This window comes from Mytilus galloprovincialis, chromosome 9 (genome assembly GCF_965363235.1).
Source record: "Mytilus galloprovincialis chromosome 9, xbMytGall1.hap1.1, whole genome shotgun sequence".
Classification (NCBI taxonomy): Eukaryota; Metazoa; Mollusca; class Bivalvia; order Mytilida; family Mytilidae; genus Mytilus; species Mytilus galloprovincialis.
Window position 1 is genome coordinate 37,656,047 of NC_134846.1, and position 23,153 is coordinate 37,679,199.

At 32.0% G+C, this 23,153-nt stretch overlaps 1 protein-coding gene across 3 annotated transcripts; it reads left to right on the forward strand.

Annotated features, from left to right (window-relative positions):
* Positions 1 to 15: 15 nt before the first annotated feature.
* Positions 16 to 23,153, forward strand: LOC143044946 (uncharacterized). Of its 3 annotated transcripts, none has more exons than XM_076217209.1 (2): positions 16 to 594; positions 18,782 to 23,153. In XM_076217209.1, exon 2 carries the CDS (start codon positions 18,925 to 18,927, stop codon positions 22,819 to 22,821), a length of 3,897 nt encoding a protein of 1,298 aa, XP_076073324.1. In that variant the 5' UTR covers positions 16 to 594; positions 18,782 to 18,924; the 3' UTR covers positions 22,822 to 23,153. The 3 variants fall into 3 exon arrangements, with proteins under 3 accessions (XP_076073324.1, XP_076073323.1, XP_076073325.1); XM_076217208.1 differs by lacking the exon at positions 16 to 594 and adding an exon at positions 8,466 to 8,814; XM_076217210.1 differs by lacking the exon at positions 16 to 594 and adding an exon at positions 9,652 to 9,760.

Genomic DNA, 23,153 nt, shown 5'->3' on the forward strand with positions numbered 1-23,153 from the left:
CATTGTGTTTTTTAAATGCAAAATTCGTATTGGTTAGGCCTCGTGTTATATTTATTTTTCCTTCAGTGTAAATTTTCTTATCAAAATGTAATTGTTTGATTTGTTGAAATCAAATAGGAATATCGATACGTTGATAAATGGCTCGGAAACAAACAATATCTTATCATTGCTGGATACCATCGGAAATACAAAGGAAAAGTGTTACAATTGTAGAAAATCTGGCGATGTCCGTTCTATAGCAACGAAAATTTCGTGGAAATATGCAATGATCACGCTAACAGAATGTCGGTTTTATAAATGAGAGTTTTATTGGTCAATTTAAAAATGTGCAATATTTGACGATTTATTGTGAAAATGTCTTAGGATACATTTTTCATTACTGCAATTTCGGGAAGTAATTTTTTACGTATTTATATGCAGTGTTACAGATTGCAGTTATATTGGATACGTTTTGTAATTTGGGAGACGCACGCATATGTTGTTTCCTCCAGGAAGTTGTATCTACTTGGATCTTTTGTCATTACATAGTGTGATCAATTTCAACTAAAGAAACTTTATCTAATAACAGGAATTCATCAAACTTATTTTAAAATGGTAAGTGAAAGCATTTAACTCCTGAAAGGTTTGTAAAATTCAATAACTTTTCAATTATAAACTTAGCACCAAATGATTTTTCTCTCGGCGGTAAAGCCTATAGAGTAATCAGTTTGTTCCAACATTAAGAAAGATCTAGAACAATTTTATAAGAAGGATAGACCAGGTGAGTAAAGAACGAACTACCAAATCAAAGTCATTATAACACTTAACTAAAAGCTAACGATTGAGCATCACGAACCCTACTAAACATTGAAGTCGGAACCCAGGTGTTCAGCAGAGGCGGATTTAGGGGGGTTTGCAGGGGGCCCGGGCCCTCCTTTTGAGAAAAAAATTGGTTGCTTATATAGGGAATCACTGAAGCGTGACAAAATCGGGCCCCCTCTTAGGCAGCCAGTGGGCCCCCACTTATGAACATTTCTAGATCCGCCACTGCTCAGGAAAGGAAACCATTAGATTTACTTTAACAGTTACCATGCATAAAAGTATCTACGATGGCAATGATAATTCCATATTTTTTTTAATTTAAAATATCATATTGATAACACAAAATAATAAGACCGGTGACATTCTTATAGTTCTGGCTATTTCTTAGTATTTTTTTCCTCTGAAGCTTCAAGGTCAAAATCTTCTTAACCTTTGAAACGATGATTTGGATATACTCTATGAAAGATACTCGTCTAGTACTGATATGTAATATGCATATGACAACAATGATGTCTTATTAGTTCCTACAGTAACTGGTCACATATATCCTTCATTTGTATAAATAGAACTTGGTCAATGTGAACAATTTTGGTACGAATTATTAAAGCATACCCAATGTAAAATTCCTAATATTCTTACTGGATAAAAAAAGACATAGCTGCTTGAGGTACTCTTTGTTTTACTGGAACTACAAGGCCATTTAAAAATGCAATTGCTTTAGAAAGAATCATAATATAAAATTGAGAATGGAAATGGGGAATGTGCCAAAGAGACAACAACCCGACCATAGAGCAGACAACAGCAGAATATATACTATACTTAGTTTGGATGATGTATATGGCAGCAATGCATCAAAGTAGGTTCCTCTATTAATTCTTATCGAAAATAACATTTTTTTTATTTTATTCATACTATACATTGTCGTACAGTTGTCTATAATTGATGCATCCATTTTATTTAACTTTGGTGGATAGTTGTATCCTTGGCAATCATACCACATCTTCTTAGTTTTATATTAACTGACTGAAATAATAATTTGTGGAAATTTCCTATTAAAAGATATCTCAGGAGCAACTCTTGATTCTGGTTAATCTTTTTTGTATTTCTGCTTATAGTCTTTTAACAATGACTGCCATCTTTTTGGCAAACTTAATGGCTCATATGTTGGCAATATTACAACACAGTTTCCAATAGAACCCTATGGGAAATTACATTTTCCTTTTTTTCTTTGAAAATACTTGACTTTAATTCTTGAAACAAACTAGACAAGAAAGCGTATATATGAAGTTTTTATAACAAAATCTTCATTTTTGTCATTATTGTCTTAAGATAGAAAAAAAAGAAAGAAAAAAAGTTGTTGAATGTACTTTGATTCAGATGAATCGATCTCGGACAGTGGCCGTCCATCGGACGTATATCTAAATGATGCATCAATTTTGGAAAATGTACTAGTTCAACTCAACCGAATATTGAAATGTATTTAATATTTCATTCATGAAGTATCTAAAAAGCTTATCCTGTTCGTAATGAAATGAATATAAAAAATTATACACAGCAATTCAATAACATATTATTACTAATGGGAAACAGGATATAGACAAGAAAATTTAATCAAGTTTTATAGAGCATGGTTTAAAGTCGACAAAGGGCCATTTGACGATAGATAAAGTGTGGCATAAAATCATTAACAGTTTTTAAAAGTCAATTCGAAATATCTATACTCTTTACTTTTCTGATAAACCCTTATTGTTTACGAAAGACGTACGAAATAGTCCACATATATAACAGATTCAAATTTCAAATTGTTCAAATATTTACTTTGTCTATATATCTCGTTTATTCGAATATATTGGCAGTATGGCTACTGTGACAATGTTTGTATTGTTGAAATTTCATTAAGACTGGTATTCAATGCAGCATTTGTTTTTTTTTTGTTTTTTTTCTATCAATTTGGAATGCACCTAGTAATCATTACCGAGGAAAAACATCCTTTTAAACATTGCTAAAAGAATGATGTATCAATCAGAATTTTGTTGACTTTAACCCGTGTCAAAGTAAATACTGGCGATATATTCGCCTATTATTCAATGTGTTTTATCAGGAGCGCAGTTGTACTCTCTGTGCTAAACTTCCTATACTTTTGATAGACATTGGTAAAAGGCTTCTATCAAGGCTGATACATATATTTAAGTGCCTTGAATCAACGCAGGATCTCAGATCGATAGAAATTAGGACTCATTCTTCTATGTAAAACATCAATTTTATAAGACTTTCTTCAAAGTTAAATCCATTTAAAACACGCACAGTCTGGTAAAGTAATCTTAAGAACTCTCTAGAAGTCACGCAACGTTCGTGTAATAAAGAATTTCGTTGTTTGAAGATAGAAACCAAACACTTAGAGCGTACTAATTTGATGAAAAATTTAAAAAAAAATAATTACGTAATTACTTCTTTTTTTTTTTCTTCTTCAAAAATTATATATAAATATTTAAAGTTTGGTGCATAATTTTCTTGGTTAATGTATCAAACTGAAGTGTTTACAAAAAGTTCATGATTTTTTACTTTTTTTAAAAGATTGTTTTGCCAAAAAGATTATAGTATTTGACTAGGGGAAATACGACGATACAAATTTATATGTATCCGAATGCATTTTCTATGTGCGAATGTAAAATCTCGCTCATTAAAGGGGCACTAGCTGTCAAATTCATGTTCACCGATTTGACAAAAATTCTTATATTGATTTATAACATACTAAAACGTATATCCAAATTACAATAAGTCTGAAATAAACAGTTAAGAAAGCATGTACTCGATAATATATATCAGAATTTCGTGTGAATTTTAGTCTAAGCGCCATCTTATTAACTATCGAGATTACCTCCGAATACTGACGACGGTCACATAACCCGATATAAACATAAATATAGATAGATTGCGACCTCGTGTTATTGGATTATTATAGGTCTGTTTGATTTCATGTTACAGGTTTAAAATGATAATCAAAACGTTGTTATCTGAATAAGAATGATTTTTTTTTTTTTGCGAATCGAATCAGTGAAAATAATGATTCACCTTTGTTTCCCTTTCAAATGTTGACATTTTTTCCTTGTAATAGCTGGACACTACTTATACATGTGAAACAAAATCTCTAGCTAATTGGTTAAATTGAAGGTCACATGAATGCGGATTTCAATCGGCGATATTTCTTTTGCATATTTTGACAAAACTGCATCAAATTGGCTGCTAAAACGAATTATTTTTTAATACATGCATGTATAACAAATAGTAAAATATATCACATTTCAATGGGATTAAAATATTTAAACCTTAGAAGAAAGAAAAAGCAAGATTAATAAAATTAAATTGATAAAATTAAATTAGATACAGTACATACATATTGAACAGATAAAAAGGTGGCTTAAGTTTACAAATTAAAGTGTTCTATGTAGGAAGAACTTGGACCTGGCATTTTCTACTAATATATCAATTGAAAAGTTATTACGTATTTGAACTAATCATAATTAAGCCGACTCCTCAATAGGTCATAATTTCAAGTCTGGTGAATCATTATAAAATGCGACTTTATGTAGCAAACAAGATATAATGGAGCTTATTTTGTGAAAACTATAAACTCAACTAAAGTAGCATTTTATAAGATGTTCCAATACGCTACTAATGAATCCCAATCGTTAAATCTTTTAAACCAAATTATACCCACCAATATATTTTTTTCTCTGAACAATGTCAGTGCCAAAGCACTCGCTATACTAATCGGATTGGCATTACGATCCTATAACAATGGTATAAGTAAAATATGATACTTTTTTTAATGATTTTGTCAATAAGGTGTAAATATAAAACAAGTGATATGGCCAAAAATACTACACGAAAAACTAAAGATTGAACAACACGTACTCCGCCGAAAACGAGAAAAGGTAAACTTACAAAAATATCAAATTCCGAGGAAAATTCAAAAACGGAAAGTCCGTAATCAAATGGCAAAATCAAAAGCTCAAACACATCAAACGAATTGATAATAACTCATATTCCTGGCTTGGTACATGCTTTATATAATGTAGAAAATGGTGGCTTAAACCTGGTTTTATAGCTAGCTTTACCTCTAACTTGTATGACAGTCACATAAAATTACATTAACTCCTCGGACAAAGATATAAGACGGCATTTTAGAGCTTTTCTTGTTTTGATATTTATTGCATCTCTTGTCATTCAAATGAATGATATAAAAGAGGGATTCTAGATCTTTAAAATAAAGTTATAGTTATATCAGCTTGTGTATCACTGCATGCCATACTCATTTCCTAAAGTATAAATCTTCTTTGGCTTTTGTCTCGAGTTTTGTCTTACTGTTTTGTCTTTTGGGTAGTTTGGTATTAATAACTGTGACTCAAATTCTAATTTTTGATTTATAACATACTAAAACGTATATCCAAATTACAATAAATCTTAAATAAACCGTTAAGAAAGCATGTACTCGATAATATATATAAGAATTTCTTGTGTATTTTATACTCTCTGTTAAATTTAATCGTAATTGAACATGTAAAGAATCTGGCATATTGTACACACTTGTGTTTGGTATTTCGAGATTGCTCTGACGCATGAAAGCCATTTTTATGTTTTGTCGGAGACATGTCTATTTCTTGTTTTCTTTTAATTATTTCAGTTGTATGATTTCTGTCTTAAAAATCCCCTTTTGTTAATATCAGTTTTTTTTGTTTCTAAAAGCTCCTCAAATATATACGTGATTTTAAGAATCACTGATGCGCCTTATTAACTGGCTAAACGCGTGTCTGGCATACACAATTATAAGCCTGGTATCTTCGATGAGTTTTTTTCCAAATGTGTAAGCATTTCCTCAGTGCCTCACAAGTTGTCCCATTGTGTTTAGTTTCAACATATTTATTGATAGTGGATTGGGAAACAAGTTATTGCAACTTATATTAGTCCTCTCCACTTTGCGGATGCGAGTGCTGCCTTGTAGCTGCATTAGCCTGCTCTTTTTTGAAATCTACAAGGGTGTATTTTACATGCAAGAGATATTGCTCTCTCATAACACGGGTCTGTCATTTATCGTCCCCTTCCGATGGACTATCATCGTTTTTCCAGACCATACTCGCAAATGGTGTTACTGAAATTTTCTCTCCAGAGTGGGAATCGAACCAGGAACCTTTGTGTTAGTAGTCCGATGCGCTAACCATTACACCACGGCTCTCCTTTTACACAATTATAAGCCTGGTATCTTTGATGAGTTTTTTTGTCCAAATGTGTTAGCATTTCCTGCATCACAAATTGTCCCATCGTATCAGTTTACTCACGTGATGAATAAAATGACACTCATTCGAGAGGGCAATATTATCGCTACGACAAATACAACATAATTTTCTAGCAAAGTCTTCTGTGATAGTATTTTTGGTAATGAGTCAACTAAGTCATGACTATCGAGAAAACTGCAAAATTTACCAAAGTTCAGTATTATCTTGTAATCGGCAACCATCTAAAACTATTTTATTCGGGAGAAGTAGGTGTTGATTTAATTTTGTGCATAATACAGGAAAGTTCACAATGGGAAAAATCAAGTTTTCCACTGCCCACTTCTAGTTGTAACTTATGGTATGGATTAGACCTTTTTGTATCTAGTGATATGCTATATTTCAATGGTAAAGATGCGGTCTACAACGCCACCAACCTTTCAAATATGTGCATCATATATTACGTCAAATTCGAATATTTCGTCAGAATTGCTAAAACAAATAACTTTGCTAATAGTTATTTTATGCCTTTTGACTTCATATTTGATTTGCCTTTCAGCTGATTTAATTGAGTTCTCTGATTATTTTTGCAAAACTGTTTTAGAACTTTCAGTATCTATAATGCTAACAATAAAAAAAATGGTTTATTTTCGTGTTCCAATTGATGAAATAAGGTGATAAAGGTATATATGTTTATCCCGCTTCTTCGAAAAAAACTTTTTAAAAAAAAAGGTCTTTATTTAGTTGTTCCGACTTAAAATCTGATAGAATGAAATTCAAAACAGTGTGGCTGTGGCCATTGATTGACACATTAAATTCATCCATTGACTGGGACAATTTACGTGAACGTTTGTCTGTAACGACCACTGTTCACGACGTACCTACGATAGACATTTAAACTGTGGGGTCACCAAAGGTTTCTTAACGCCTTTAATTATAAAATAATTCGAAAAATTAATCAGGAATAACCTTTATGTTTTGATTTATATAATTGTTATAAATCAAAACATCGTGTTATTTCTGATTAATTTTTCGAATTACTTTATTAAGGTGTTGAGAACCTTTGGTGACCCCATAGTTTAAGTGTCTTTAAAAAGTACATAGTGAGCAGTGATCGTTACATACAAACGTTCACCTAAATTGTCCCAGTCAATGGATGAATTTAATGTGTCAATCAATGGCCACAGCCACACTGTTTTGAATTTCATTCTAATCATATAACTAACTTTTCGGGGACACATTTAATCTATACGCTTATTATAACAAACCCAAACGGTAAAATATATCGCATTTGCTCAGTGGGATTGAAATATTCAAAGCTTTGGAAAGAAAAGTTACGTCGTCCACGATGAAAAAACTTTGACCTCGTATTTTTCTACTTATATATTACTTGTTGTTACGTAATCGAACTTATTCTAAGCTATGCGACTTATCAGCGGACCATAATTTCAAATGTATTTATGTCCCCAAATTAGGGTTCTAACCAATTGTGTACGATTCGCTGAAAATGTGCGAACGAGGCATAGTGATTTATGTATGCATATCTTTGTTTTTTTATATATATTGTTCGCTGTAAACAAATAAAATCAGACAACTCCAGGCAACAGCATTCCAATTCCTGCATGCTCCATGACTGAAGCAAAGCGTGCCCCTAGGCCATTTAACAGTTTTATACTTGCTATTAATTTCGAAGGATATATAAAAGAACACAAAGTACGTTATTAAAACATATATACTAAGTAATTTATGGCCCATGCAGTTAGTATTAATGTGAAAAGTGCAAAGGAAAAGGGAAATTCTGTTTTACATATCTTTTGAAATATCTAATATTTACACAAGATACTGTATGTTTATAAAATCTATATTTCTGTTGACGGAGGGAAAAATTTCCATTTTCATTTATTATTAGACATTTTTATAAACTACGTATAAGTGCTAAAATCTTCTCATAAAAACTTCAACTGCAATTAAATATTGGTTAACTTAAAGTGAATTAATTGTCTTGGATCACAAATTTTCTATACAAAAACGTTTTACAAAATGAGCATACATTCTAAAATTAGAAAACTCTTCAAAACTTCAATCAGATTTTTCATAACATTTATTTCACGGTTCAAAATGATGAAAGATGAGATCTTTAATATATACGAAGATTGAAATTAAAAATTCATACTTTTGCCCATTGTGATTAAATTTCAATTGTAGAAATTCTAATTTAAAATTAGACCTTGTATACATAAATATATGTATTGGAAATGCTTTAAAATGAATAGATCTTAATATCCTATTGTCAATTCTTTGTTAAAATGTAGATCAAGTCCTTTTAAATATGTTTTGTGCTCAAATCAACCGAGAGAGAAAATGTTTTGTCAAAACTTGCATGTACCGGGGTATTAGAACGAATTTTAAAAAGACAATCAAACGAAATTGTATCTTATAACACTGGATTGGATTCAATATTATCATTTTTGTACGACATCGAGCATATTTCATCCGCTGGAGTGTTAAATCGATTAATTTGATTAATTTCTATTAAATCACCTGGTTTATCGATTGATTTTCTAGTGTTCAGGTCAATTGGTTATTCTTACAAACTAAAGAGGCGAACGAATGATTGATAAAGCTAAATTACCTAGCTATATTATTATGTTATGAAATAGATCGGATTTTATATTGACAATAATTATAAAAACAGGAATGGATTTCTGAAGGACGTCGTTCTGGGATTTATAGTTTCTATAAGGTATGTTCCGTGAAATATCAATATGTGTTTTTCAAACCTATGTAGAGTTGTAATTTGTTTGTTTTCGTCGCTATTTGTACTGACAATCAAGTATGTACGTGCGTCATGTTATTTAAACAGCGGATGGCAAATGACAATCTTCGATCTGGAGTCAATTCCTCTCTTTTCAATCTTTGATAATATTTTACCAACCTATTGTTTTAACGACTGTTGGTCACGATTTTTCGAAATACATTCTAAGAGTAGAAAAGGTTTTAGGTTATTTTTAAACCCGACTAAAAGTCATAATCATAAGAAACGTAATATATGTTTACCTAATCAATTTGTGTAAAGAAAGATTTAACGACATTACTATATTGAATCTAATTTTATTATTATCATGAATTATTTCTACCACGAACGAATACATGTACGATATAAAACATTAAAAAACAATGGCGTCTTTCACCTGTAAGTGTTTGGGTTTTAATTCATTCCCAAACCTACAAATACAGCGTAGATAAGGGTTCCTCGTTCATATATTTAGTTCGACTTTCCTGCAAAACAAATGTTTTAAACAAGTCAAGTAATAAGGAGTCTTTTAAAATTAGTTCCAGAAAACGTATGCAAATTTATTGTCCCGATGAAGGAGAGGGACTTGTGAATGGTGACAAAATGCTTCACCCCCTTTTTTTGGCCTCACTGATATCAATTTCGATATATTGATGATGTATCATTTAAGATACCATATATTTTTGTTGTCATGTATTATGTTTACATATCTTGAGATTGATATGTTCTTTTTAAAGTGTTTATGATAAGAAGATTGTATAAGAATGTTTAAGAGCTTACAAGAGTGTACATATAAAGGGGTATCTATATTTGTTTTTGTTCTTGGTTAAAACGGAAGTAGGTAATGTTTGATGAAAACATGCCCACAATATGTCAAACCCATTGAGAGTTCATGGTAAGAACATTTGTCAAAGACATTTTATATCATTTTCTGTATTTCATTTTGTGTTGAAGACAATTTGGCCTTATGTCGACTTTTGACAACGATTACAGCATATATAAACTTTCCTTAAACGGATAAGGGTGGTAATCCGAGACATAAAACAGCTTACATGCACCGGAGAAAAAAAAAACAGAACTGAGCTTTTAATGCTGTTTTCGTGCCAAAGTCAAAGTTAGGCCTTCAGCACGATATGAAATGTCATTCATCACTGCAAGTTCAAGACAGCCCTTAATCTATATACCAGTCCTAGAAATCAATTTTCGAAAGAATCAAATATGTTTTTGATACTTCATTTAGACCAAAAAATCTTAAACACACTTGATTTAACGCAGCAGATTGTACTTAAATCTTTATTACTAAGCAATGTAAATATTGTGTGTACTGTTCATTACTTCTACATTTACTATCATGACTGGGCAAATTCTGTATTAAACTTTTGTTTTTCATTTTATGTTATTTACGTCTCGTCTTTTTTCAAACGGTTTAACATTTGAACATTCATAACTTCCATTAATACCTATAATAAGGGCATACGCTCATCTCCCCAAGGACGACTGGTACAAAGAAATATGGTCCTCTTTCGAACGGCAGTAAATCCCTTGCCAAAATAGGGCGTCGGTTTGGCATTGTGGGATGAAAAAATACATAGTCATGTCCAGTTAAAATATGAATTTTAAATCCGATGCCTCGTGTAAAGAGAGTAACACTCACTATGCACACGTAAAGAAACCTTGCAACAACTCTTTGAGAGGTCCATGTCACATATAACTTTAATACTGCAATGGGTATTACATTTATGGTCTGTCACTATCCAATATACCCTCATTTGCCATCGGCAGTCAGTAATTTGTTCTCGCCCTGATATATGCATGAAATATTTGCCACTGAATGGACGTTGAGAAACCTACCGTGAGTCAATCATTCATAGTTTCAACCTCGTTGACGGACGTGTTCAGAACTTCTGTACTTGCTAATATTCCATTTAGATGTAATACCATAAAATCATAGTATACGTCACATCCGATTGCATACTAAAAATAGTCGAAAAAATATTCCCATGAATTTGACAGTTGTTGGAAATTTATCCTACATTTCATGCAGCAGTAAAAATAAATCTGTGTCATACACGTATTATATCTTGCGTCTTCCAAAGCACCATTATTTTTTTAGTTTGGTGTTTCTACAGAATATTTTTGGAAACTTGAGGTTATATATTTACTAAAGCTTATACCATATAAACAGGAAGAAAAAGGATGAACAAAACCAAACAGTAAGGTCAGCTCTTGGTTTGTGACAGGATGTAAAGAATGTGGCGGAGTTAAGCATGCTAATCAGCGTCCAACACTCCCCTAACATTCGACATCGATATAACAGCACAACATAAGAACGACCTGTCACAGTAAATCAGTATAGCAATTGGTTTTTACTAGTAACTTAAAAGATCAGTACTTGGAACGAAAACAACTGACATAAAAACAATTGACACAAAGGTCAGCTCTTGGTTTGTGACAGGATGTAAAAAATGTGGCGGAGTTAAGCATGCTAATCAGCGTCCAACACTCCCCTAACATTCGACATTGATATAACAGCACAACATAAGAACGACCTGTCACAGTAAATAGTAACTTAAAAGATCAGTACTTGGAAAAAAAACAACTGACATAAAAACAATTGACACAAAGCACAAATAAGAGTACTCGCAGTTACTGAAAGCTTGTCCAAAGCCAATTACTGTAAGCTTGTTCAAAGTCATTTACAACTAATAAATACATAATTCCCCATTTCCATTCTCAATTTTATAATGTTCTCCCAGAATAACTGTACATGTATGATGAATTATAAATGCACAAAGAATCGACTCCTATGATTGATTTTAGAAAAAAAGGTTCTAAGGTCTTACAGTCCCTAGTATATGTATGTCATAAGTAATGATTTATCGGTTGTTGTTAACTTACGGTTCAGTGGTAAATAATTTATGCATATTAAGGACGAGAACATTAGCAATTGATACACTATATAAAGTTTAGTTCTGCTAGATAAGTCGACCGTTATGAGTGTCGATGGACAATGCATGAGGATATGTGGATAAGGGACAGAGAATTGCTGGCTATATGTACCCCTAAACCCATGTTCGCTAGCCAAGGGTTACGATCCACTCCCCTCCCCTCCTCTCAAGAGGAAGAGAGTTGATCGTTCCTCTGCACGCAAAGATGCTTAAAACCTATCAGAGAGTTGTTGCTACGGTTCTCTAACGAAATAATTTTAGGAATTATCATATTTATATAACCCCGGGGGATAGGGTATTTTAAAGTAGTGTATATTCACAGCAGCAGATTCCTAATTCTTCTGTGTTATATTATTCTTATACTTGGTGATTTGGTTAACATAGATTTTCTGTTTTTATTACCATTTAAAGTTGCTCCGAAGATGTTACTGTTTGCTTACCAACAAGGAAATATTTGCCATAAAGCATTAAATAATGACATTTGATAAGTTTGATCCCCATGTAAAATATTGAGTTAAATGATCATTCTCATGTACAGATTTCAAACATTAGTATAGGTGAGTCTTAGACCTGTATTTGATAAGGTCACCATTAAATAAACATTTTCTGTAAAAGAAATTTAAGTATGAAAGTAAGTAAAAAAGATGAAAGACCTGCAAAATATCATTTCACACAGGTGGCTTGATTTCTAACATCTGTAAACAGATAAATTAGCGTGTTGTTTTAAAATATTAATAATGTTAGAGTCATATTTACTTTAATTATTAATGCGGAAAATGGTAAGTTAAAGCATGCAATTATATCAATATAATACCTCCATGGTTAAAGTAAAATTGGTATTACTAGTATACAATTTGCTCTATCGGTAAGATCTTTGATTCTTTGACTAAATAAAGGCAACAGTAGTATACGGCTGTTCAAAAGTCATAAATCGATTGAGAGAAAACAATTCCGTGTTACAAACTTAAACCGAGGGAAACACTTAAAAAACAGAAAGACTGAAGTGCAAAAAAAAACAAAAAAACGACAAAGCAACATAGATATTGACGTACCATTATATAACAACTGTCATATTCCTGACTTGGTACATGATATTTTAAGAAAAAATGATGGGTTGAACCTGGTTTTGTAGCTAGCCAAACCTCGCGCTCTATGGCAATGTTAAATATACCGATAAAATGACAACATGGTGTAAGTCTGAAAACTTTAAAATATTTAAACGTTTTCTCTTATATTTCATATGAATAAAAGACACGACCCCTACGTCTTTCTCATTATTTGACTCCTTAGACAGAATTCAAAAACTCCATATTTTAATCGAAAATCATTGCACCATTTTATATCGTATGTAGTTTCATAAATGATGTTATTTACTGCTTGCATGATTTTAATTTAAACAATGACCAATTTGAAAATGTTTTCGTAAGGAATTCATTTATCATTCAAATTAGAACTGAAGGGTTTTATCAAACAAAATGGGTTTCACCCTGTCATTTATTAAACCGTTTAAATCAAAAGCAAATTGTATACATATTATTTGCATAAACTGAAATGTAATTTATGTTGTTATTTGACCTGTGAGGTCAAAATTAACATATTTCCCAAATTAAACTACTGTGATTACATGTATCACGTTCATGTTTTTGCATCGTAAATTACTTTAGAACTCGAACAAGCGTATCAGTTCAAACGATACATACATGTATATTAAGTTTTGATTTGCTATATTGTCACATGTAACAAAGATGTTTTTAGATCTGTGTTTCAACTTTGTAGTTAGTATGGTTGCATATTATTTATTCCAATTTTAATTATATCCATACCGTTATCATTCTTATGGGCTTTGCTCATTGTTGAAGGCCGTACGGTGACCTATAGTTGTTAATGTCTGTGTCATTTTGGTCTTTTGTGGATAGTTGTCTCATTGGCAATCATACCACATCTTCTTTTTTATATTTAATTTGTTTGCTTAATTTCCAGGGGCAGATATTTTATGCACATTCAGAACGAGAAAAATATAAACTGTGCCTTACATATGCTGTTCAGCAAAAATGAAAGACATGAATACAGTTTGCTTACATGTTAAATGGGTCGAATGTTAGAAACCTCGGGACCGGTATTTTAATAATAAAAAAAAAGGTCTACTTATGATGCTTTTTTTGAGGGGGGGGGGGGGGGGGACTTTTTTGAAGATTTATTTCGACCTCGTTGGTATTTGTTCTTTGTAATACAGACACTTCGGGTTTCTAAGAGTGTCTATCTCAGTTAAACAATATTGTATCTGTTACGTTTTAGTTCAAATAATGGTTAGGCAACATGCCATCTACGGACCCCAAAGAGTTGTTGAAAGGGTTCTTCAAAATGTGAGGTTAGTCGGATTTTGCGTCCTTATTCTGACCGGATGTGACTGCGTATTTATACATCCTGCACATCCAAACGGATGTCCTACTTCGGCAAGGTTTTAAAAACTGTCGGTCAGAAGAAGACAAAGTTGATCATACATTTATACATCATCCACCCTTGATTATAAAATATAGGTCTTTAATGAGATAAAATGGATATAGGGTACATATTGAACATTTAAGAATAATAACAAAAACCTAGACAGCATTATTTATCTTTAATCGTGGTCACATGTTTAACGTTTTCGAGTACTTAATCTTATGAAAAGGGCTCGTTTAAAGCTCTTTTATACGAATATGTATACTAGTAATAGGTCATTTAGTTTTAAAGGCTTTATAGTTTAATCACGGATTAAATTATGAAAAAAATGAAATGGAATATATGTATTATTGTATATAATTTGATGGAACATTCGGTTAAAGTCTTTGTAAATATTTTTATGTTAAGACAGAGAAAATACACAACTTATTGACAAATATTTGGAAAAAAGCATTTTGAATATAGCACCAAAAGATATTTGTTACAGCAAAACAGCCCATGAAAACAATCACCTTTACGTCAGAATGGTCAACCATTCTCTTTTTGTCTTCCATACAGCAAACCATGTACAGATTTAACTGACAGGTTTAAAATTTGAAGTACTATTGTAATACTTGTGATAAGATCGTATATAGTTCGATTTGTCATGACCAAATAACAACTAAGTTTAAATGTCTAGTACAGTGAAGTTTTGTTGTCTGTTGAGAGTTTGTAAATACTATATGAATGTTATTGATACAGTACTTAGCGACGGTGATAAATTTTGTTTATTAATGTTTTTCTTTTATTTTATCTACACATCTCGATTGTAAGTTGTCAGTTAATATTGATAGCATTTTTAGAAAATTTTATAGATTCTTGTTGGATCGTAGATTTGAAATCTAACATATCTTTTTAGTATTGATAGAGAGTATATGGTACGATTTAATTGATAATATATAATTATTTACAGTGAATGTCACTTTTTTCCCCCATGCAAGCATTAGTGACCTTTTTTTTTTTTTTTATCAAAATTCAATTCTATAAAATAATTCTAATAACGAAATAGTTTTCTTTATTCATTTTCATTATAATACTGTAGTAACTAGTGATATATTAAAAAGAACAAACAAAGTCTGCAACAGTTGATTCCATTCAGAATAAATTATGAGTAAATTCTTGACCAATAGATAAAATCTGGTGGAATCACATAATCTTCAAGTTGCGCTTCTATAACCCGAATAGTCCAGTCGTTTATTACGATCACTACGATTACTCCACTAATAACGAGAAAAGTAGTGGATAGTGGGCTCTGAATTATTCGAGTTAGCGGCTGCGCTTCTACCACATACCTAGCGCTGAATTATTCGAGTTAGCGGCTGCGCTTCTACGACATACCCAGAAAATTTGACTTAAAAAAAGCATTTTGTCGTATTCCAATCATGAATTGTTAAATTGTAGTCTAAAAATTGATGTTTAAATTCCCTCATTTCCAATAAATGATTTGGTATTACGACAATTTTGAAAGTATTTGACGTTGTTTTTTTTTTTAGATCATGTTGACTGATGCAAGACATATAGAATAGGTAGTTTCGTTTTTGATACTGACTATATCATGTGGAATATCTAGACGAGCCCGTTAGGGCGAGTTATGATATTCCACATGATATAGTCAGTATCAATGAAGAAACTACCTATTATTCTGTTTATCGGTAATTATAACGTCACACAATGTATTGCCTGATATTTTCAGTGATAAAGCCAGTACGTTGATACTCGAAAATATTAGGCAGTAAGATCAAAGGGAAAATATACGAATTACCGATAATTCTCTTTATTGTGGGGTTGAAGTCTGCATCGCAGTCAACGATTAATTATAAAAAGTATCTGTGTTTAATGTTTGTAGAAAACATCATTTTTTGGGTTTCCAAACTTTTGATCTCAATCGAAACTGCAGAAATCTATTATATTATGGTAATGCTATTATTTATGACAATTATGAATCTTAATGTCAAAGGAACAATGATATGGGCTTTGCTCATTGTTGAAGGCCGTACAGTGACCTATAAATGTTAATGTCTGTGTCATTTTGGTCTCTTGTGGACAGTTGTCTAAATGGCAATCATACCACATCTTCTTTTTTATATAATGACGCCGTTGCTGAATTTTAAGATTTGTCACTATATATCATAGAAACTTACAATTTTAATAGATCAGTTCTTTTTGTACCCATTAATCAAGTTGTTCAAACCAATTCCTGAGTTCAAAAGAAATAATTTATAAAGTAATATGTAATCGAAAAGCGATTTTCAGATATCAAAGTAACATTAGTCCTCTGAAAATTGAATAAAATTAAACCTTAATCGTTTAACTTTATTATCCAAAAGTGTTATACTTTAAATATTTGGGGATTTTTTTAATTATAAATTATAGCTAGCATTAAAGATTAAGATTTCTTAAGAAGCAATTATTGGCAAATAATCGATAAAATATAACACTAAACATAATAAATGCATACTAAATCAAAAAGTGATGTGTTTTAAATCCGCACTTTATCAAACATTTATAATGTGAATTGACAAAAAATATGTATTGAGTTTTTCATAAAAGTACTTTACAAATCCTTAATAAAAAGAAAAAAATGATACATAGAAAACTTAAATGGAAGGGCATTCAAATTTGGTTATTGTCGAAATGTCGATATCTAGATTTATATACACCGTATCAATACAATGAGTGCGTCTGGAGCTAATTTGTTTTAGTGCATTTTACGTCATGTTACCAATGTCTTTTCAATATAAATGATTTTTCTTGTACATTTTGTATAACCAAAAAAAAATTCGCTGCAAAATACGAGACAAATGAATAACTATTCAGCGGCTGCGGCTGCTTAAATTATTTGAAGCTTGACATTCCAGAAGGTAGAAGACCTGGCCTTGCAGTCATAAAACTTTCGAGCATGATTTTTGTACTCAGACTCGAAAATCAACCAATCAAATTGCTGGGTTTCATGTTTCGAGCATGATTTTTATGCTCCGAGCACTGAGCAAAGTTTTATGCCTTCAACCCCTTGATGTTTCATGCCTTGTATGCATGAAGTTACAAAAAAGTTAATCACTAGATACTCGTAGCATTTACACATGATTGAAAGCGTAAAATGGCTATATGAAGCAGCCTAACTTTCATTTTTTTCTCCCTTTATGCTTACCATTCCAAATTTTTTTTGTGGGGTTCCTTACTCAGTCTTTATTTTCTATGTAGTATTCTGTTTTGTCTTTACGTCGTTTTTAATTTTTCTACCGTGTTTTTGTCAATTTCTCCTCGACTTTTTGAGTGTCCCTTTGGTATCTTTCATTTCGTCTTTATGGATGTACTAATGTGTTTTTCTCCAAGCTACATAGTTTCTATGTTTAATTGAAAAGTTCATTTGCTGGATGAAAGATATTTGTATTATTAATTGAATGTGTTCGTGATAGTCTTATAAAACACATAGTCATTTTGTTCTAAATTCGTTGTAGAGACGTATAATGTCATTTTATCTAGCCAACCATATCAGAGAATTTCTAGAAATAAGTGATATTAATCATTTTTATTTATCCATCAAATAGATTAAATCTCTACAGACTACAAATTATTTTCTTTGCTTAGACAATCCAGTCAACCATTTGAAATAAATCAAATTAATGTTAGAAAAATTGATGCCTGTATTATGAAATTGAGGACCAAAACCTTTCAAAATTGATAAAATAAATTAGCAATGCATATACACATAATAGAGACAAAGCCTACTGATCGAGATTAAACACAGGAGGGTTTGGATATTAAAAAAAAACAAAAACTTCATCGCATATTTATGTATCTGTTCAAACCTTAGCAATATCTGGTGTCGTATCATTTAACTTTTTAGACTCTGGAGGATTAAGAACTTAATATTTTGTTTAGATACCTGTAGAGAAACTAAACAGTAAGTTTTCTGTGTAAATAAAGTAAAGTTGTCTATGTAAATAAAGTAAAGTCGAATAAACACTAACGTTTTCTCGTCATCCGACATGGATGTTTTTGAAAAGGTGAAATTTTCTTGATATTAGGAATTATCTTGGAGGAATTTTAAAGGTTTAATCTGAGAATTATAGGGAGAAAAATTTGGATATTACAAGAAATAAAAATCATGGAATCAAATTTATTTTCAGTCAAGGTCAGCCATGGAATTGTATCTCCTTCATCTTCAATGAATAAGGATTAAATAATTTTGTCTAAACAATAACATGGTAACTATCAACAAATTATCAATATGAAAGAAGAGGGGTAGACAGACGTACGCGTGCATTGTCTTTCTACAAACGTATTGCAAGACAACATTGTACACTCACAATAGAACAATCGTGCATTTTCACATAGAACAAAACTTTGGTTACAGCATGCAAAATTCATCTCATTTTAACGAATGCATGAATTGTGACCAAACTTAAATCATCTATAGTTATTCCCATAATACATTATATACATCATCATATTCAACTGACTATTTTTTATTTATATATTTACAGGGAAAGTCATACAACCAGTGTTTTTTGTTTCACCTTCCCGATCGGCTGCTGTTGTTATTATTACGCACATGTGATGAAGGTTCTACAGTTTAAAGCGAAAGAGGAACTTTTATCAAAATGGAGGGAGATCATACGTACTTCTAATGGAAAAGGGAGGTCGCAGCGTTGCCAGTAATTTGTCCCGTCAAGAAACTTTTGACACAGACTCTAAGTTTACAGCACGCTCTAAGAGCGGGAGTGTGAAAAGAGGAGATTTGTCGCTTCCGGTTATTGGTCCACGTCATCTAGTCCGACAAAATTCACCTGACAGAGTTCAAAATAAGCATAGTGATAGAGAATCTTCTCCAGACGCAGTCTTCGGCAAGGGTATTCACAGTGATAGGACGTACACGGCAAATTTACTTGGAAGGTCGCGTGACGACATTTTCGATGAAAAAACTCCATATAAGGTCCGAAACCGAAAATATCCAGATATATCTGAAGACACTGATTCTATCAAGGTGTCAAAATTAGACGAACTAAAAAAATCAGTGATCAATAAACACGTTAAAGAAAAAAGAAAAGTTGACACTAAAAGTGTTGAAAGTGGTGATTCTTCGAAGGAAAATAAAATAATTGGTGCTAAAGAATCTCCAATAAAAGAAGTCAAAGCAAAATCTACAAATACTTCAAAAAATGACAATTCTTTGAAGGAAAATAAGATAAAAGAGAAAAACACGCTAGAAAGTAATACTACTTCAAAGGATAGTAAACTTAATGATAAGAAAAATTTGAATATCAGTACAGTAATAAAGGAGCGTAAAAGTAACGAAAACAAACCTTTGGACAAAGCTGTAACAGTGAAAGAACGTAAAATCAACGATAAGAAAACTGTAGAAAGTGCTGTTTTAAGAAACGATAAGAAAACATTGGTGAATACTAATTCATCTAATAAGTCGAACGAACAAAAGGATATTAAACCAACAAAGAGAGAGACTTCTGTAGATTCAAGTGTACCTCAGTTAAAACAGTTAAAAAGAACAATACAAGAAAAATCCAGTGATAAAGCCAATAAGGACAAATCAAGTGAGCCGAAACTAGGAAAGAGAGAGACACTTCGTGATAAACTTACAAGCACTCCAATTAGTGATTATACAAGTAATACTGCCATCAGACCAGTTAAAACAACCAAAGCCTCAGTTTCTAAAGTACAAATTAAAGAAACAAAGCCAGTTGAAAGCATTAAGAAGGAAGAAATCAAACGCCCAAAAGAAAATCTAACTCAATCGACTAAAACAATAGCACTGAAGAGTACTCAAAAAGTTGAAAACAAAGTTGTTCGAGAGCAGCTTAATTTGAAATCAGAAAACAAACTTTCAAGAACACAAACAACTGAAACAGTTGATAGAAAATACGAAGAAACTAAAAGAAACCGATTGAAAAATATTAACAGTGTTGCCACTACTGAGGAAATTAGTGCATCGAAAAAAGTTACAAAAGATACACATACAAATTCAAAGCGACAAAATCATTCATTGAACGAGCGTAAGCCGTCGTTGGATTCGCTCGAATCGGGTTTTGCTTCATATCGACAAAACGATAATAGACAAGGAAAAGGAGATGATGTGATTTCACTTTTGACGGTAACGGACACTGAAGTGGGTAAACCGCCGGAAAACACCGTACTTGATCGACCGCGAAGTGATAAAAGTCGCGTTAGTTTAAGGTCTGAACAGGATCCGACTGATAAGTTCAAAGGTAATCGTCTAATGGAACCAGTCGTTCAGAGGAAACCAGGATCCGAAAGAATGACGGAATCGTACGAATCAATTTACGAGGAACGGAGAACTCTTCTGGAGGCCGAAGGGACATATCGAAAACGTATAAAACAACTCGAAGATGAAATGAATCAGTTCTTGAAAACTATTGACGATCTGCGATCAGAAAACCGAGCACTAAGAAATAGAATTGACTCACTTGAAAATTCTGAAAATTCTGGAGGTAATCATGAAAACGAACAATTGAATTTAACGATACAGTCTCTTCAAGCACAGAATAAACTGATTGAATCAAAGCATGATAAAACAGAAGCTAAAATAGCAAACCTCGAAAAAGAAAGGGACAAACTTACCTCTGAAAATATTGACTTAACATCGAAACTAACTGATATTCAAGTTAAATATAGCAAGGCTGACAATGACTTGGCAAAACTGAGATTGGAACAAAAAAGTGACTCAAGTAAGTTCGACAAAGAATTTGCTCAATTGAGGAATGATTTGAAAACGGAACAGTCAGTGCGAAAAAAACTAGAGGATCAAAATACAATTATGAAAACGGACAAAGACGTGTTGAAGGACGAAGTTGCTGCGCTGCGTTCACTAAACAAGAACTTAGAAGCAATAAATGAAGAATTCAAAAATGAAAATATTACTACTGGTGAACTGCCAAATAAAGAAAAAATGGAACTAAAATCACAGATTATAACACTTCAAACTGATAATCAATCTTTAAACGAAGAAAACATCAGGTTAAAAGCTGAACACTTGAAACAAGTTAAGTCAATTCATGATTTAGAGAAGACCGCAAAATCTTTCGAATCTAGTGTAACAGCAGTAGAATCTTCAAAAATAACAGAAATTCAGGATTTGCAAAACGAGAATGCGAAACTAAAATCAGAAATCAAAGATTTGAAAGAAACCCATGCTGATGCAAATAATAAGATAAAATCTCTAGAATCCGAAAATAAAGTTCTAGACGAAACTCTGTCTCAAAAGAAAGTCGAATTGTCAGAGTTGATGACAGCCCTAAAAGACGATGACAAATTTGATAGTGAGATAAAAAGACTAAGAGCAGAAAATGACCGATTAAAAACTGAATGTGAGGAGAAAGATAAAAAAGCAGATGATTCTAGTAAACATTTACAGGAAATAAAGATAGAAAAAGACAAATTTGAAACGGAGAAAAACAAACTTAATAAAAGGATTAATGAAATGCTAGAAATAAACGAAGAGCAAAAGAAGCAAATGGCGGATTTACAAGAAAAACTTGAGTTTGGAAAGCAAGAAATAGAATCTAACAAAGAAAAGCTTAAACAAATAGATAAGTATGAAAACGAATTATCAGATTTGAAATCAAAACTTCATAACACAGAAAAAGAAAGAGATAGACTTATTAAACAAAAACAAGAAGAGATAGACGACCTCAAATTAAAAATGGAAAGAAACGATGTGAATCACAAAGAGCAAATAGATGCATTGAAAATGGAATATGAAAAAGAAATCGACGAACTGAAAAAGAAAGTAGATTTTTTGCAAAAAGAGATCGAAGAGTTAAGACAGTTGAAAGCCGTCGAGAGCCAACTGTTAGAAACAAATGATGAACTTATGAAAGTAAAAGAGAAATATTCGCAAATGGTTACGGAAGTCGAGTCAAAGTCGGATTTGGAACAGAGAAATTTCCAAATGAACATGAGAATGACTCAAATGAATAATACCATCAAGCAGTTAGAAAGAGATAAAAAGGAATGGCTTATCAAAAAGCAAGAGTTTGACGAAGTTGAAGCTAATAATAAACGTTTACAGGATGAAAACATTGGACTCAAGCAACGTGGAGGTATAAAAAAAGTTTCTAAACAAATTGACAAGCAAATAGAATTTTTAGAACGCAAACAGAAAGATGCAGAAACACGTGTCAAACAATTAGAGGGTTGGGTAGGCGATTTATATGATGATGATGACGAAAGTCACAACCGTGCAACTTATGTTGGTAGTTTGCAAGGAAGAAAAACACAACCTGCTAAGAAAAAGCAACCCTTCACAAAAGCTTCTAAACCACCAAAAACAACAATTAGAATCGACCATGACCGCCCAAGAAGTTTGGATGATGTTCAAGTAAGGGAGAAAGACATTTACGAAAAGAGATCAGAAAAATCTGAGAAATTTTCCCATTCCTCCACTCCGAGCTTGCCCGCTATTGAACCAGAAACAAGATTAACTTTTGGTTTAGGTTATAGTCAAATACATAGAAGTCGAATTAAAGCTGCTCAAAAGTATAGGAAGTAGGAATATAAAATTTATCACTGCAATATATCATTATATCATACACTGATGTTCTCATATACTTTATAGTGAGATACATTTAATATCAAATTGCATTATTCCTAGAATGGTAGATTATGCTTTGCAGTCGAAGCACACACTAGTTTTCTATGATTCGTCTGTATTAGAAAGAAAACACTTTTAATAACAGTATAGATTACTAGAAATGCTGCAATTTCTAAGTTTTGTCATTTTCTTAAATTATGCAATGAAAACATAGTAAAGCGCACCTGTGATATTCAGAGAGAATTATACATGACGATTTTCTCAAAATAAAATATAAAAAATTTCATGAA